Genomic DNA, 17,630 nt, shown 5'->3' with positions numbered 1-17,630 from the left:
GGGGTTGGACTGGATGGTCTTTGGGGTCTCTTCCAAGTTTAGTATTGTATGATTCAACAGATTGTATGGCCATCTGTCAGGAGGGATCGGATTGTGTCTTCCTGCCTGGCAGAATGGGATAGGGTAAGGTGGCCCTTGGGATCCCAACCAACTTTAGTATTGTACAATCCAACAGAGATTATATGGCCATCTGTTGGGAGGGTTTGGATGGTGTCTTCCTGCCTGGCAGAAGGGGGTTGGACTGGATGGCCTTTGGAGTCCCTTCCAAATCTAGCATTCTATGATCCACCAGAGATTGTATGGCCATTTGTCGGGAGGGTTTGAATTGTGCCGTCCTCCCTGACAAAAGGGGGTCAGACTGAATGGCTTTTGGGATCTCTTTGAACATCAATTATCCAACAAAGATTGCATGGCCATCTGTCAAGAGGGATCGGATTGTGTCTTCCTGCCTGGTAGAATGGGGTTTAACTGGATGACCTTTGCGGTTTTTCCAGGTCTAGGGGTCTATGATCCAACAGAGACTGGTTGGCCATCTGTCTGAAGGATCAGATTGTGTCTTCTCTCCTGGCAGAAGGGAGTTGAACTGGATGACCCTTGGGATTCCATCCAATTATAGGTTTCTGTGAACCAACAGAGATTGTATGGCTATCTGTCAGGAGGGCTTGAATGGTGTTTTCCTACCTGGCAGAATGGGCTGGGACTGGATGGCCCTTTGGGTTCTCTTCCAACCCTCACATTCTATGATCCAACAGAGACCAGATGGCCATCTGTCAGGAGGGATCAGATGGTGGTTTCTTGTCTGGCAAAAGGGGGTGGGGCTGGATGGCCTTTGGGGTCTCTTCCAAATCTAGCATTCTATGATCCAACATATTGTATGGCCATCTGTCAGGAGGGATTGGATTGTGGTTTCATGCCTGGCAAAAGGGGGTTGGACTGGATGGCCTTTGGGGTCTCTTCCAAGTTTAGTATTGTATGATTCAACAGATTGTATGGCCATCTGTCAGGAGGGATTTAATAATGTCTTTCTGCCTGAAAGAAGGGGGTTGGACTGGATGGCCTTTGGGGTCCCTTCCAACTCTAGCATTCTATCATCCAACAGAGATTGTATGGCCATCTGTTGGGAGGGATCAGATTGTGTCATTCACCCTGGCAAAAGGGGGGTCAGACTGGATGACTTTTGGGATCTCTTCGAACATCTATAATCCAATAGAGATTGTATGGTCATCTGTTGGGAGGGCTTGGATAGTGTCTTCCTGCCTGGCAGAAAGGGGTGGACTGGATGGCCTTTGGGGTCTCTTCCAACTCTAGCATTCTATGATCCAACAGAGACTGTATGGCCATCTGTCGGGAGGGATTGGATTGTGTCATCCTCCCTGGCAAAAGGTGGTCAGACTAGATGGCCTTTGGAATCTCTTCAAACATCTATCATCCAACAGAGATTGTATGGCCATCTATCAGGAGGGATCAGATAGTGTCTTGCTGCTAGGCAGAAGGGGGTTGAACTGGATGGCCTTTGGGGTCCCTCCACCAAATGATCCACCAAAGATTGTATGGCCATCTGTTGGGAGGGATCGAATTGTGTCATTCACCCTGGCAAAAGGGGGTCAGACAGGATGGCTTTTGGGATCTCTTCAATCATCTGTTTTCTAACAGAGATTGTATGGCCATCTGTCAGGAGGGATCAGATGGTGTCTTCCTGCCTGCAAAATGGATGGCTTTTGAGATCTCTTTGAACATCTATTATCCAACAGAGATTGTATGGCCATCTATCGGGAGGGATCGGAGAGTGTCTTCTTGCCTGGCAGAAGGGGATTGGACTGGATGGCCTTTGGGGTCCCTTCCAACTCTAGCATTCTATGATCCAACAGAGGTTTTGTGGGTATCTGTTGGGAGGGATCGGATTGTGTCCTCCTCCCTGGCAAAAGGGGGTCAGACTGGATGGCTTTTAGGATCTCTTCAAACATCTATTATCCAACAGAGATTGTATGGCCATCTGTCGGGAGGGATCGGATTGTGTCGTCCTCCCTGGCAGAAGGGGGTCAGACTGGATGGCCTTTGGGGCACTGAGACCAAAGACCAAGGCAGGAGGAAGACAGCCTTGCCTTGCCTTTTGGGGGCGGAGGGGAGGAGTGGCAGGGGAGGCGTGGATGCCTTCTCCTCCCCAGCTGTTGTTGGTCCACGTGGTTTGGACCACCTTAGGGGAAAGTGCAATGACATGTGGGAGAAGGCAGGAGGGGCGGGCGGGCTGGCCTGGCTGGGGCTGCACGAACCTATATATGCAGCAGCCCAGCGGTGAGGGCTGGCCCCCTTTGCCAGGGACCTCCACGGCATCTGTCCTGCCACCCGGCTGCCCCTCTGCACCATGGCCAGCCTCCTGTGGTTGCTCTTAGTGGTCCCCAAACTGGCCGCCCCTCTTCGGTGGGACACCTCTCCGGTAAGGAAATGAGCAAAAGCCCAAAGATACTTTTTGGGGTTGAGACTCAAGTTGGCATTACTTTGGGGTGAGTGGTAAGACTCAATTCGGCATTACTTTGGGGTGAGTGGTAAGACTCAAGTTGGCATTAATTTTGGGGTGAGTGACAAGACTCAATTCAGCATTATTTTGGGGTGAGAGACAAGACTCAAGTTGGCATTATTTTGAGGTGAGTGGCAAGACTCAACTTGGCATTATTTTGTGGTGAGTGACAAGACTCAAGTTGGCATTATTTTGTGGTGAGTGACAAGACTCAAGTTGGCATTATTTTGGGGTGAGTGACAAGACTCAATTCGGCATTATTTTGGGGTGAGTGACAAGACTCAAGTTGGCATTATTTTGGGGTGAGAGACAAGACTCAACTTGGCATTATTTTGGGGTGAGAGACAAGACTCAACTTGGCATTAATTTGGGGTGAGTGACAAGACTCAAGTTGGCATTATTTTGGGGTGAGTGGCAAGACTCAACTTGGCATTATTTTGTGGTGAGTGACAAGACTCAAGTTGGCATTATTTTGGGGTGAGTGACAAGACTCAAGTTGGCATTATTTTGGGGTGAGAGACAACTCAAGTTGGCATTATTTTGGGGTGAGTGACAACACTCAATTCAGCATTATTTTGGGGTGTGACCAACCTCAAGTTGGCATTATTTTGGGGTGAGAGACAAGACTCAATTCGGCATTATTTTCGGGTGAGTGACAAGACTCAAATTGGCATTATTTTGGGATGAGTGACAAGACTCAATTCGGCATTATTTTGGGGTGAGCGACAAGACTCAAGTTGACATTATTTTGGGGTGAGAGACAACTCAAGTTGGCATTATTTTGGGGTGAGTGACAAGACTCAAGTTGGCATTATTTTGGGGTGAGTGACAAGACTGGCAGATGCGTTTATTGGAGAGCCACACTCCATACAATTGCACCTTGTCTTGCTCTGCTCCAAAAACACACGCACGACCTACACCTGGGACAAAAGGGGTGCATTTATGTTGATTTATGTGCATTTCCCAAAAAATATTAAGTTATGCTATCGGAGAATATTGATACTCAATGGGATCTTTCAGTCTTTCAATCTTGTCCGAATCCACACACCTGAAATGCCAAGCGTGTAGGTGTTTTCCTATTTAGGCTTCGAAAACGAATATTTTTTAACGGAGGGGGATAAATACTTGGCACGAAGGTTCGTTTACTTTGGCAACTTGCGATCCCGCAAAAAAATTTGGAACCCAAAAGCGGAGAGTTTTGCTTTCTCCGCAAAATCCTCGCTCCAAAGAAGGCACATCTGGTTTCTTTTATTCCCAAAATGAGGGATTGTCGCACCGTTCGTGGCAAAAAAGCAAAGGTGCCTTTTCTGTATTTATTTTGGTTATAGATTGACTTATTTCGACATTCCCACAGGTGAGCGCGCGCTTGCATTTTAGGCTCTGAGAGGAGGACCTGGTTTGTTTTTCTCTCTGGACATTTTGTGCAACTGCTGCATATCAACAATGCATTCAGAATCAAACCATCTGTTAATTCCCACCTTGTTGGGTTTTAGTTGTTTACTACAGACCAGTTTGGGTCTGAGATTTTGAATTATGGATTGATAGGCATTTAAAATGTCTGTATTAGAGTCTAGGATGTATTGTCGGCAAAATCTATAGGGGTTGTGCTCTAATATGGGCAGAATGGAGTTGCCTAGGTTGACTGACCACCTTATTCTCCGTTCTCCAACATGGATTCTATTTATATTTTGTGAATTTTGAAAGGATTGTGTTGGAGGTGATGTTTCAAAATTAAATAGGAGTGACAGAGGAAAATGATCACTCTCGACCCTATTATTAATTGCAAATATTTGGATATCAGGTATCAAGTTGGCAGAAACTGCCATATAATCAATAGTACTGTTGTTCATTCGTTCAGTCGTCTCCGACTCTTCGTGACCTCCTGGACCAGCCCATGCCAGAGCTCCCTGTCGGCCGTCACCACCCCCAGCTCCTTCAAGATCAGTCCAGTCACTTCAAGGATGCCATCCATCCATCTTGCCCTTGGTCGGCCCCTCTTCCTTTTGCCTTCCACTTTCCCCAGCATCATTGTCTTCTCCAGGCTTTGCTGTCTCCTCATGATGTGGCCAAAGGACTTCAGCTTTGTCTCTAGTTTCCTTCCCTCCAGTGAGCAGTCGGGCTTTATTTCCTGGAGGATGGACTGGTTGGATCTTCTTGCAGTCCAAGGCACTCTCAGAACTTTCCTCCAACACCATAGCTCAAAAGCATCTCTCTTCCTACTCTCGGCCTTCCTTATGGTCCAGCTCTCACATCTACAGGTGACTACAGGGAAGACCATGGCTTTGACTATGCGGATCTTCGTTACCAGTCTGATGTCTCTACTCTTTACTATTTTATCGAGATTAGACATTGCTCTCCTCCCAAGAAGTAAGCGTCTCCTGATTTCCTGGCCGCAGTCTGCATCTGCAGTAATCTTTGCACCTAGAAATACAAAGTCTGTCACGGCCTCCACATTTTCTCCCTCTATTTTCCAGTTGTCAATCATTCTTGTTGCCATAATCTTGGTTTTTTTGATGTTTAGCTGCAACCCAGCTTTTGCGCTTTCTTCTTTCACCTTGATTAGAAGGCTCCTCAGCTCCTCCTCGCTTTCGGCCATCAGAGTGGTGTCATCTGCATATCTGAGGTTGTTAATGTTTCTTCCAGCAATTTTCACCCCAGCTTTGCATTAATCAAGCCCCGCACATCCTCACATGATGTGTTCTGCATACAAGTTAAAAAGGTTGGGTGAGAGGATGCAGCCTTGCCGTACGCCTTTCCCAATCTTGAACCAGTCTGTTCCTCCGTGGTCAGTTCTGACTGTTGCTCCTTGGTCCTTGTACAGATTCCTCAGGAGAGAGACAAGGTGGCTTGGGATGCCCATCCCACCAAGAACTTGCCACAATTTATTATGATCCACACAGTCAAAGGCTTTAGAATAGTCAATGAAGCAGAAGTAGATGTTTTTCTGAAACTCCCTGCCTTTCTCCATTATCCAGCGGATATTGGCAATCTGGTCTCTTGTTCCTCTGCCTTTTCTAAACCCAGCTTGAACATCTGGCAACTCTCGCTCCATGTATTGCTGGAGTCTTCCTTGCAGGATCTTGAGCATTACCTTCCTGGCATGAGAAATAAGGGCCACTGTACGGAAGTTTGATTACATAACCAAAATACATGCTCTTAATGAGGAGGGCTTGTATATATTGTGGGATGGAGCTATCCAAAAGTTGAATGTCCACGTGCAGATCTACTGAAATAAATATGGTAAGGCCCCCGCTACCACGGCCTTTTGAGCTTGTTTTCACTGCTGGAACCAAATATGCTCTGAAACCATGAAGGGAAGGAAGACTCAATTCGGCATTATTTTGGGGTGAGCGACAAGACTCAAGTTGACATTATTTTGGGGTGAGTGTCAAGACTCAAGTTGGCATTATTTTGGGGGTGAGAGACAAGACTCAAGTTGGCATTATTTTGGGGGTGAGAGACAAGACTCAGGTTGGCATTATTTTGGGGTGAGAGACAAGACTCAAGTTGGCATTATTTTGGGGTGAGAGACAAGACTCAAGTTGGCATTATTTTGGGGGTGAGAGACAAGACTCAAGTTGGCATTATTTTGGGGTGAGAGACAAGACTCAAGTTGGCATTATTTTGGGGTGAGAGACAAGACTCAAGTTGGCATTATTTTGGGGTGAGAGACAAGACTCAAGTTGGCATTATTTTGGGGTGAGAGACAAGACTCAAGTTGGCATTATTTTGGGGTGAGAGACAAGACTCAAGTTGACATTATTTTGGGGGTGAGAGACAAGACTCAAGTTGGCATTATTTTGGGGTGAGAGACAAGACTCAAGTTGGCATTATTTTGGGGCGAGTGACAAGACTGGCAGATGTGTTTATTGCAGAGGAAGATTAGTTTCAGTGGCCCATGTCTCCTGCAAACAAATAATTTGGAATTGTTGCAGATAAATTGCAAAATCTGCATGATGGAACTTATGTGTCCATCCCATTATATTCCAAGATAGCAGATGTAATTGTCACGCTGGTGTCGATAGATCTGGATTATTACCAATATGCAGAAGTTCGATCTGAGCAGAGGCTTTTGGGCTGGGTGGCAATTTATGCATTGGAGATATCTGATTTTCCCTCCTAGGCTTTAGGGGGTGTATTGGACTTATAGTTATGGTGTCGTCCTCATTCATCGCAAGTAGTGTGTCAACAGAGCCCCCAGCCAATGTGTAAATTGGGTTTCACCTGCGCCTGTGGCAAGTATCCTCAGAGGTTGCGAGGTCTGAGGATGCCTGTCATAGATGCAGGCAAAACATCAGGAGAGAATGCTTCTGGAACATGCCTATACAGCTCAAAAAACTCACATCAAACCAGTGATTCTGACTGTGAAATTATTTGACAACACAATGTGTAATGTGTTGTTGAAGGCTTTAATGGCCGGAATCACTGGGTTGTTGTGAGTGTTCTGGGGTTGTATGGCCATATTCCAGAAGCATTCTCTCCTGAAGTTTCGCCTGCAACTATGGCAGGCATTCTCAGAGGTTGCGAGGACTGTTGGAAACTAGGAAAATGGGGTTTATATACATATCTGTGGAATGTCCAGGTTGCGATAAGGAACTCTTGTCCGTGGATGTTGCCACTGGCCAACTTGATTAACACTTAATGGCCTTGCAGGTTCAAAGCCTGGCTGATTGCTGCCTGGAGGATCCAATTTCAACAGAAAGGAGGAAAGCATGAAAATGGTTCTAAAGACTTCTTTGCAGAAGGGCTATGGTTTGGCAAGCGCGTTGGCTCACTCCGCACTTACCCAACAAATGAGCCCCTTGCTTCCAGAGTTATAATCAACTTATAAAGACAGAGACAGCAGTTTGTGATTATGTCAACACAGAATCCTTTCCCGCCAAAGTCCAAGTAAGTTTGGCCCTCTTTTATGGCTAGCAGGTCTCTTGAAATCTGGATATAACATCACGAAGTTTCTTGCGCTCATTGTTTTTATCTAAGGCTTTGGGTCAGTGTTTATGTTGCAATTGGCCACGTTGATTAGCACTGAATAGCCGTGCAGCTTCAAAGACTGCCTGCTTCCCGCCTGGGGGGATATTTTGTTGGAATGTCATGAAACAATCGGGGCCAGCTAACACCTCCCATCAAAGGATCCAGAAGCCCCATTTAGCAAAGTTTTTAGAGTCTGGATTTGGGTTTAGTGCAGGCATGGGCAAACTTTGGCCCTCCGGGTGTTTTGGACTTCAACTCCCATCATTCCTAACAGCCTACCGGCTGTTAGGAATGATGGGAGTTGAAGTCCAAAACACCCGGAGGGCCAAAGTTTGCCCAAGCCTGGTTTAGTGCATGGATCGATCCCCAAAATTGAAAAATTAGAGTCCTTTTCACCGATAAATAATAAATTTGCACTGCTGCACGTTGAAATAACTTATGGCAAGGTTATTTTAAATTTCGTGCCAAAGGCTTCCAGTTGGGGCAAGTATCTTCTCATCATATATATTCAGACATGTATCGACAACAGGTGTGGTGCGCCTTGCTGTGTGCCTTCGAGTCATTTCGAGGTTATGGCAACCCTATAACAGGGCTTTCTTGGCAAGGTTTGTTCAGTAGAGGGCTCCCATTGCCTTCCTCTGAGGCTGAGAGAGTGTGACTTGCCTAAGGTCACCCAATGGATGTTCATGGCTGAATGCGAATCCAGATTGTTTCCTGTCTGGAATTCCCCTGCTTTTTGAGTGTTGTGGTCTTGCGGTTTCAAAGCCTGGCTCCCTCCTGCCTGGGGGAATCCTTCGTTGAGAGGTGTTAGCTGGTCCTGATTGTTTCCTGTCTGGAATTCCTCTGCTTTTTGAGTGTTGTGGTCTTGCAGTTTCAAAGCCTGGCTTCCTCCTGACTGGGGGAATCCTTTGTTGGGAGGTGTTAGCTGGCCCTGATTGTTTCCTGTCTGGAATTCCCCTGCTTTTTGAGTGTTGTGGTCTTGCAGTTTCAAAGCCTGGCTGCCTCCTGCCTGGGGGAATCCTTTGTTGCGAGGTGTTAAATGACCCTGATTGTTTCTTATCGGGAATTCCCCTTCTTTTTTGAGTGTTGTGGTTTTGCAGTTTCAAAGCCTGGCTACCTCCTACCTGGGGGAATCCTTTGTTGGGAGGTGTTAACTGACCCTGATTGTTTCCTGTCTGGAATTCCCCTGCTTTTTGAGTGTTGTGGTCTTACAGTTTCAAAGCCTGGCTGCCTCCTGGCTGGGGGAATCCTTTGTTGGGAGATGTTATCTGGTTCTGATTGTTTCCTGTTTGGAATTCCCCTGCTTTTTGAGTATTGTGGTCTTGCAGTTTCAAAGCCTGGCTGCCTCCTGCCTGGGGGAATCCTTTGTGGGTAGGTGTTATCTGGTCCTGATTGTTTCTTATCTGGAATTCCCTTGCTTTTTGGGTGTTGTGGTCTTGCAGTTTCAAAGCTTGGCTGCCTTCTGCCTGGGGGAATCCTTTGTTGGGAGTTGTTATCTGGTCCTGATTGTTTCCTGTCTGGTATTTCCTTGCTTTTTTAGTGTTGTGGTCTTGCAGTTTCAAAGCCTGGCTGCCTCCTGCCTGGGGGAATCCTTTGTTGGGAGGTGTTAACTGATCCTGATAGTTTCCTGTTTGGAATTCCCCTGCTTCTCACCCTTCCTAATACTGCGACCCCTTAATATAGTTGTGGTGACACCCAACCAGAACATTAATTTTTGCTGCTACTTCATAACTGGAATTTTGCTACTGTTATGAATCATAATGCAAATACCAGATATGCAGGATATATTTGCATTCACTGGACCACATTTGGCACAAATACTCGATACCCCCAAATTAGAATACTGGTGGGTTTTGGGGGGATTGATTTTGTCATTTGGGAGTTGTAGTTGCTGGGATTTATAGTTCACCTACAATCAAAGAGCATTCTCCACTCTACCAATGATGGAATTGGGCCAAACTTGGCACACAGAACTCCCATGACCAACAGAAAATACTGGAAGTGATAAGTGGGCATTGACCTTGAGTTTGGGAGTTGTAGTTCACCTACCTCCATAGAGCACTGTGGACTCAAACAATGATGGATCTGGACCAGACTTGGCATGAATAGTAAACATGCCCAAATGTGAACACTGGTGGAGTTTGGAGAAAATAAATTTGACATTTGGGAGTTGTAGTTGCTGGGATTTATAAATCACCTACAATTAAAGAGCATTCGGAACTCCACTAATGATAGACTTGGGCCAAACTTCCCACACAGAACTCCTACAACTAACAAAAAATACTGGAAGGGTTTGGTGGGCATTGACCTTGAATTTTGGAGTTGTAGTTCACCTACCTCCAGAGAGCACTGTGGACTCAAACAATGATGGATCTGGACCAAACTTGGCACGAATACTCAATATTCCCAAATGTGAACACTGCTGGAGTTTGGTGGAAACAAACCTTGACATTTGGGAGTTGTGGTTGCTGGGATTTGTAGTTCACCTCTCTCTCATCCTTGGGAATCCATTGAGTGATCTTAAGCAAGTCACACTCTCTCAGCGTCTGAAGAAATCAGTGCCGAATCCCGTCTGTTGAAAGTGTGCCAGGAATACCCTTGGCCTGGGTCACTGCAAACTGCAGTTGACCCGAAGGCACATAAAGAGCAAACAGTGGATAAAGCAGGTGGGATCAGGTGTCACAGGTGAAAAGGGTTCTGGTTTCTTCTTTGAAAAGCTAGATTAAGGAATGAAGTGGTTCCCAAAGAATACTGTTGCTGGAATTTAAGAAACCCTTTGTACGTAACCAAAAGCAATCACCAAAATAGCACATTGGTTGCCCTGGATTCTGGGCGCCGAAATCCAAAACGCCTGATGTATCCCAAGTGTAATCTGTGAAATGTTGGAAGATATAAGAGTGATGGTCGTGCAACCTTCTTCAAAGCTACAGGTGCAAACCAGAGGGATGTGGCAGCTGGGCAAAGCACGTTTTGGGGATCCCACGGCCGTGAAATGCGGCCACCAGTCACGCTTTCTGCATGCTCCGAAATGCAGCCGGCGTTGCTGCCAAACTGGGAGCAAGCGATATCCATATTTAGTTCCCAACGTGTCGCCTGCGGGGGGCTAATTTTAACTTGTTCTGGGGAGGATGAGCTCTCCGCCTGATGTCATCCCATCTCTGGGGGCTTTTTAAAGAGATTGGTATTAGTCAGCAAGAAACTCCGCCAAGAAGAAGAGGACTCCTCCAGATCAATACCTGGGAATGCTTCTCCCAGACGTGACAGATGGCCGGAGCCACGGAGAGACAGAACAGGAGATCTGTGCCCTCCAGGCAGTGGATTACTGGGAATCACCCCAATCCTATTATTATTATTATTTGAAACACAACAAGATGAGTCCACAGCAGACAAGATATGGCTGTTGAATTGGATCACACGTTGGACACTTCCCAAGTGTCTAGGACTGTGTGATGTATTGGCGAATAATGTGTGCAGATCACAGTAGGGTGGCCTTTTGCAGCTGACAGGTGTTGATTTTGTCAGTGCCGATTGTTTTTAAGTGCAGGCCAAGGTCTTGAGGCACTGCACCCAGTAAATAAATAAATAAATAAATAAATAAATAAACAAATAGACAGGTAGGTAGGTAGATAGAGTAGATAGTTAGAGACCATAGATAGATACTATCTTAAGTAGATAGATAGATAGATCAATAGATAGATAGAATTGATAAATAGAGACCATAGATAGATAATATCGTAAGTACATAGATAGATAGAGAGATAGATAGATAAATAGAGTAGGTAGATAGATACCATAGATTGAGATCACAGATAGATAGTATCATAAGCATGTAGATAGATACATACATACATACAGCAGGTAGATAGGTAGATACTGCAGATAGAGAGATACCATAGATGGCTAGTACCATAGGTACATAGATATAGTACTGTAGATAGATAGGTAGATAGATAGATAGATAGATAGATGTGGTAGGTAGGTAGGTAGACAGATACCATAGGTAGGTAGGTAGATAAACAGGTACTGTAGATAGATAGATAGATAGATAGATAGATAGATACGATAGATAGTACCATAGATAGATAGTACCATAGGTACATAGATATAGTACTGTAGATACATAGATAGGTAGATAGATAGATAGACAGACAGACAGATAGATACGGTAGGTAGGTAGGTAGGTAGGTAGATACCGTAGGTAGGTAGATACCGTAGGTAGGTAGGTAGGTAGGTAGATAGATAGATAGATAGATAGATAGATAGATAGATACTGTAGGTAGGTAGGTAGGTAGGTAGATAGGTAGACAGATACCATAGGTAGATATAGATAGATAGATAGATAGATAGATAGATAGATAGATAGATAGATAGATACTGTAGGTAGGTAGGTAGGTAGATAGGTAGACAGATACCATAGGTAGATATAGATAGATAGATAGATAGATAGATAGATAGATAGATAGATAGATAGATACTGTAGGTAGGTAGGTAGGTAGATAGGTAGACAGATACCATAGGTAGATATATATAGATAGATAGATAGATAGATAGATAGATAGATAGATAGATAGATACTGTAGGTAGGTAGGTAGGTAGATAGGTAGACAGATACCATAGGTAGATATAGATAGATAGATAGATAGATAGATAGATAGATAGATAGATAGATACTGTAGGTAGGTAGGTAGGTAGGTAGGTAGATAAGCAGGTACTGTAGATAGATAGATACCACAGATAGATAGTACCATAAGTACATAGATATAGTACTGTAGGTATACAGATAGGTAGATAAATAGACTGACAGATACCATAGGTAGGTAGGTAGATACCGTAGGTAGGTAGATAAACAGGTACTGTAGATAGATAGATAGATTTATTTCTAAAGAAGTGTACCATGCTCTCAGCATTGTTGGACTGCAGCTCCCATCATTCCTCGCCATTAATGGTTTTTGACTTTCATGGGGGTCTTGAGACATTAACCCCATAGAATGTGAAGACTTGACTGCATAGCTGTCATGGTTTGTCCCCATGGACATAATTTTAAACTGTGTACCTGAATACGTTGCAATAACTTGCAGCAACGCCAAGTAGCAGAAAGCTTTGGATGGGGTTCATGGCTTCCCCCCAATGCCTTTCTCTCTCCTTTCGTTATCCCCCCCCCCCTCCTCCTCCTCCGGTTCAGTGCAGGTGTGCATGCCCTCCGGCTGCCTCCCTCTTTCCACTTTGATGCCTCTTTGCTCCTTTTGGTTATTTTATTATTTTATCGCCTAGCTTTTAGGTGAGGCGCCAGATTCCTGCAGAGAAAAAAAGGTCTCTCCTCTAATATCGCTCTGGCTGCCAAATGGTGCCTTCGGGGGAATAGCTTTTATTTTTATTTTAAGGTTGTTAAGTGCAGAATGAGCGAGAGTTGGGTCTCTGTTTCTGCTCCAAGCCCACCTAAGAGGCCACTAAAGCCCATCCAAGGAAATGGACACAGCTCCGATTACATCTTAACATGTCTCTCCATCAGGAGGAGGTTTGTTTGTTTGCTTCGTATGCCATCTGTGATGAAAGCCTTCCACAACTTGGTCCCACCATCCCAACTCGAAGCCACATCTAGGATGGAAGCCTTCTCAAGTTAACCCTACCGTTTCCAACCCAAAAGCTCTTCTCAACCACTTGTGATGGAAATATTCTCCAGAACAGTCTCATAATTTCTACCCAAAGGCTCTTTCAACCCATCTGTGATGGAAACATTCTCCAGGTTGGCCTGACAGTTACCACCAAAGTTTATGCTAGTCAACCTGTGATAGAAGCCTTCTCCAAGTTGGCCCCATCATTTTCAAACCAAAGGTTCTTCTAACCCAACTGTAATGGAAGCCTACTCCAGGCTGACTCCACAGTTCCAAATTTCCTCCTAAACCATCTGTGTTGGAAGTCTTCAGTAGATTAACCCTACAATTTGTACCCAAAGACTCTTCTCACCCATTTGGGGTAGAAGCATTCTCTAGGTTGGTTCCACAATTTCCACTCAAATGCTCTTCTCACCCACCTGTGATGGAAACTTTATCCGGGTTGAGTACCACAATTTCCACCCAAAGGCTCTCCTCACCCATATGTGACAGAAGCCTTCCATAGGCTAACCTTACAATTTCCACCCAAAGGTTCGTCTCACTCATCTGTGATGGAAGCCTTCTATCAGTTGACTCAACCATTTTCACCCAAAGGCTTTTCTCACCGACCTGTGATGGAAACTTTCTCCAAGTTGAGACCCACAGTTTCCACCCAAAGGCTCTTCTCACCCATCTGTGATGGAAACTTTATCCAGGTTGAGTCCCACCATTTCCACCCAAAGGCTCTTCCAACCCATCTGTGATGGAAACATTCTCCAAGTTGGCCTGACAGTTACAACCAAAGTTTATGCTAGCCAACCTGTGATGGAAGCCTTCTCCAAGTTGGCCCCATAATTTTCAAACCAATGGTTCTTCTAACCCGACTGTAATGAAAGCCTTACTTACTTACTTAGGCGATCCCTCATTGGACGAGTAAGATGGTCTTCCATGATGGGTTTCCTTGTGGATCAGTAGGTGGCTGTGGAGCCCTATTCTTGACCCACATCTTCTCCCACAGTGAAGGCATTGGTTTCCAGGTGGAAGGCGGTCCCGGTCGGGGTTGGCTTGATGCGCCTTCCTCCTGGCCTCTCTCTTTCACCCTCCACTCGTGCCTCCTCAAATTCTGCAGCACTGCTGGTCACAGCTGACCTCCAGCTGGAGCGCTCAAGGGTCAGGGCTTCCCAGTTCTCAGTGTCTATGCCAGAGATTTTAAGGTTGGCTTTGAGGCCATCTTTCAATCTCTTTTCCTGTCCACCAACATTCCGTTTTCTGTTCTTAAGTTCAGAGTAGAGCAACTGCTTTGGGAGACGGTGGTCAGGCATCCGGACAACGTGGCCGGCCCAGCAGAGTTGATGGCGGAGGACCATCGCTTCAATGCTGGTGGTCTTTGCTTCTTCCAGCACGCTGACATTTGTCCGCTTGTCTTCCCAAGAGATTTGCAGGATTTTCCGGAGGCAGTGCTGATGAAATCGTTCCAGGAGTTGCATGTGACGTCTGTAGACAGTCCACGTTTCACAGGCATATAGCAGGGTTGGGAGGACAATAGCTTTATAGACAAGCACCTTGGTATCCCTACGGATGTCCCGGTCCTCAAACACTCTCTGCTTCTTTCGGGAAAATGTTGCACTCGCAGAGCTCAGGCGGTGTTGTATTTCGGTGTCGATGTTGACTTTGTTGGAGAGGTGGCTGCCAAGGGAGCGGAAATGGTCAACATTTTCTAATGTTACACCATTAAGCTGTATCTCTGGCATTGGAGAGGGGATGGCTGGTGACTGCTGGAAGAGCACTTTGGTTTTCTCAATGTTCAGTGACAGGCCAAGCTGCTCGTATGCTTCTGCGAAGGTGTGTAGAGTGGCTTGTAGATCTTCTTCTGAATGCGCACAGACAATATTGTCATCAGCATACTGGAGTTCTGTAACAGATGTTGTTGTAACCTTGGTTTTGGCTTTCAGTCTGCTGAGGTTAAACAGCTTGCCATCTGTCCGATAGATGACTTCCACTCCGGTGGGAAGCTTCCCATTAACAAGGTGAAGTATCATAGCGATGAAGATGGAGAATAGAGTTGGGGCAATAACACATCCCTGTTTGACACCCGATTCCACCTTAAATGAAAGCCTACTCCAGGCTGACTCCGTAGTTCCAACATAAATTTCCTTCTAAACCATCTGTGTTGGAAGCCTTCAGTAGATGAACCCTACAATTCTCACCCAAAGGCTCTTCTCATCAATCTGTGATGGAAGACTTCTCTAAGTCATCCCTACAATTTCCACCCAAAGGCTCCTCTCACCCATCTGTGATGCAAGACTTCCATAGGCTAACCCCACAATTTCCACCCAAAGGTTCTTCTCACTCATCTGTGATTGAAGCCTTCCATCAGTTGACTCCACAATTTCCACCCAAAGGCTTTTCTCACCCATCTGTGATGGAAACTTTCTCAACGTTGATCCCCACAATTTATTTATTTTATTATTTATTTACATTTATATGCTGCCCTTCTCACCCTGAAGGGGACTCAGAGTGGCTTACAAGATATCTATATAAATAAACTAGCTGTGCCCTGCCACGCGTTGCTGTGGCCTATAGTAAAACTTATCAAAGTTGAGGTAGATATCTGGACTATTATGAAAGAGAGGTACCTACCTATTCCTTCCCCCTTTCTCTCCTTTCTTCCTTCTCTACCTCTTTCTTTCTTTCCTTCTTTCACTACTTGGTTTCATCCTTCTCTCTTTCCTTCATTCCCTCCCCCTTTCTTCCTTTGCCTTTCTTCCCTCCCTGTTTGCTTCCTTCTTTCACTTTTTATTTCCTTTTATTTCACCACCATCATAACAATAACAATAATGCAATGCATTGCCTCTGGGACCTGACACCTCTCCCATCATTCCCCCTAAAAGGGTCTCAGAGGAACAATAGCATCATCATAATAATAATAATAGAAATAACAACCTTTACCCTCCACGCGTTGCTGTGGCCAACCTTCCCCCTTTCTCTCCTTCTTTCCCTCCTTCCTTCCTTCCTTCCTTCCCTCCCATCTTTCCTTCTCCTCTTCCTTCTCTATCTCCTTCCTTCCCCCTTTTTCTTTCTCTTCTGGCCTCTTTCCTTCCTTCTCTCTTTCCTTCTTTCCTTCCCTCCCTCTTTCTCTACATCTTCCCCCTTCCTTCACTCCCTCTTTCCTTCCTTCATTCCCTTTTTTCTTTCCTTCTCTCCTTCCTTCCTTCCCCCTTTTTCTTTCTCTTCTGGTCTCTTTTCTTCCTTCTCTCTTTCCTTCTTTCCTTCCCTCCCTCTTTCTCTACATCTTCCCCCTTCCTTCACTCCCTCTTTCCTTCTTTCATTCCCTTTTTTCTTTCCTTCTCTCCTTCCTTCCTTCCCCTTTTTTCTTTCCCTCCCTCTGTCTCCCATTTCTTCCTTCTCTATCTCTTTCCTTCCTTCCCCCTTTTTCTTTCTCTTCTGCTGCCTCTCTTTTCTTTCCTTCCATCTTTCTTTTTCTTTCCTTTTCTTCTTCCTTCTTTCTCTAACTTTCCTTCCTTCCCCCTTTTCTTTATCTCCCTTTCTCTTTCTTCCTTCTTTCCTTCCTTCCTGTCTTTCCTGGATTTTGACAGGGCGGGAAGGGGTGCGGTGGGGTTTGGAGGTGGCGTGAAGTAAAAGGAGGTAAGATTGGGGCAGGGGAGTGATGGAGCGTGAGGTTGTGTGTGTGTGTGCGGCAGCGGGGGGAGTGATGGAGCGTGAGGTTGTGTGTGTGTGTGCGGCAGCGGGGGGAGTGATGGAGCGTGGGGTTGTGTGTGTGCGTGCGGCGGGGGGTGTGTGTGCAGGAAGCGGCGCGGCGGGGCTTGGAGTGGGCATGGCTTCCGCAGAGGGAACTGTGTGCGCGCGCCAGGGAACTTGCGGCTGGGCACCAATGCGCATGCTCAGTTGTTTTGCCGTTTTGTGAGTGTGTTGTTTTTCATTTTGAGTAGATATGTTTGTACCTTATGGGTTGTGTTATGGGCATGGGAATTTTGGTTAAGTTTCGTTGTGGGGTTTGTGAGTTTTGTTGATTTGCCGTTTTGTGAGTGTGTTGTTGTGTTGTTTTTCATTTTGAGTAGATATGTTTGTACCTTGTGGGTTGTGTTATGGGCATGGCAATTTTGGTTAAGTTTCGTTGGGGTTTTTTGAGTTTTGTTGTTTTGCCGTTTTGTGAGTGTGTTGTTGTGTTGTTTTTCATTTTGAGTAGATATGTTTGTACCTTGTGGGTTGTGTTATGGGCATGGCAATTTTGGTTAAGTTTCGTTGGTTTTTTTTTTAGTTTTGTTGTTTTGCCGTTTTGTGAGTGTGTTGTTGTGTTGTTTTTCATTTTGAGTAGATATGTTTGTACCTTGTGGGTTGTGTTATGGGCATGGCAATTTTGGTTAAGTTTCGTTGGGGTTTTTTGAGTTTTGTTGTTTTGCCGTTTTGTGAGTGTGTTGTTGTGTTGTTTTTCATTTTGAGTAGATATGTTTGTACCTTGTGGGTTGTGTTATGGGCATGGCAATTTTGGTTAAGTTTCGTTGGGGTTTTTTGAGTTTTGTTGTTTTGCCGTT

General features: G+C 45.3%; 1 protein-coding gene across 1 annotated transcript in view; it reads left to right on the top strand.

Moving 5' to 3' along the window:
* The first annotated feature begins 2,210 nt into the window (after positions 1-2,210).
* The window catches only part of LOC132782152 (SPARC-related modular calcium-binding protein 1-like), a 58,124-nt gene continuing 42,704 nt past the window's right edge, over positions 2,211-17,630 (top strand). The window contains exon 1 of the mRNA XM_067461001.1: positions 2,211-2,434. Coding sequence (XP_067317102.1) covers positions 2,363-2,434 — 72 coding nt within the window. The 5' untranslated portion in view covers positions 2,211-2,362. The remainder of the gene's footprint in view (positions 2,435-17,630) is intronic.

The sequence above is a fragment of the Anolis sagrei genome, chromosome X (assembly GCF_037176765.1).
Source record: "Anolis sagrei isolate rAnoSag1 chromosome X, rAnoSag1.mat, whole genome shotgun sequence".
Classification (NCBI taxonomy): domain Eukaryota; kingdom Metazoa; phylum Chordata; class Lepidosauria; order Squamata; family Dactyloidae; genus Anolis; species Anolis sagrei.
Note: the sequence above shows the minus strand (reverse complement) of the source record. Positions and strands in the feature narration are given on the sequence as shown.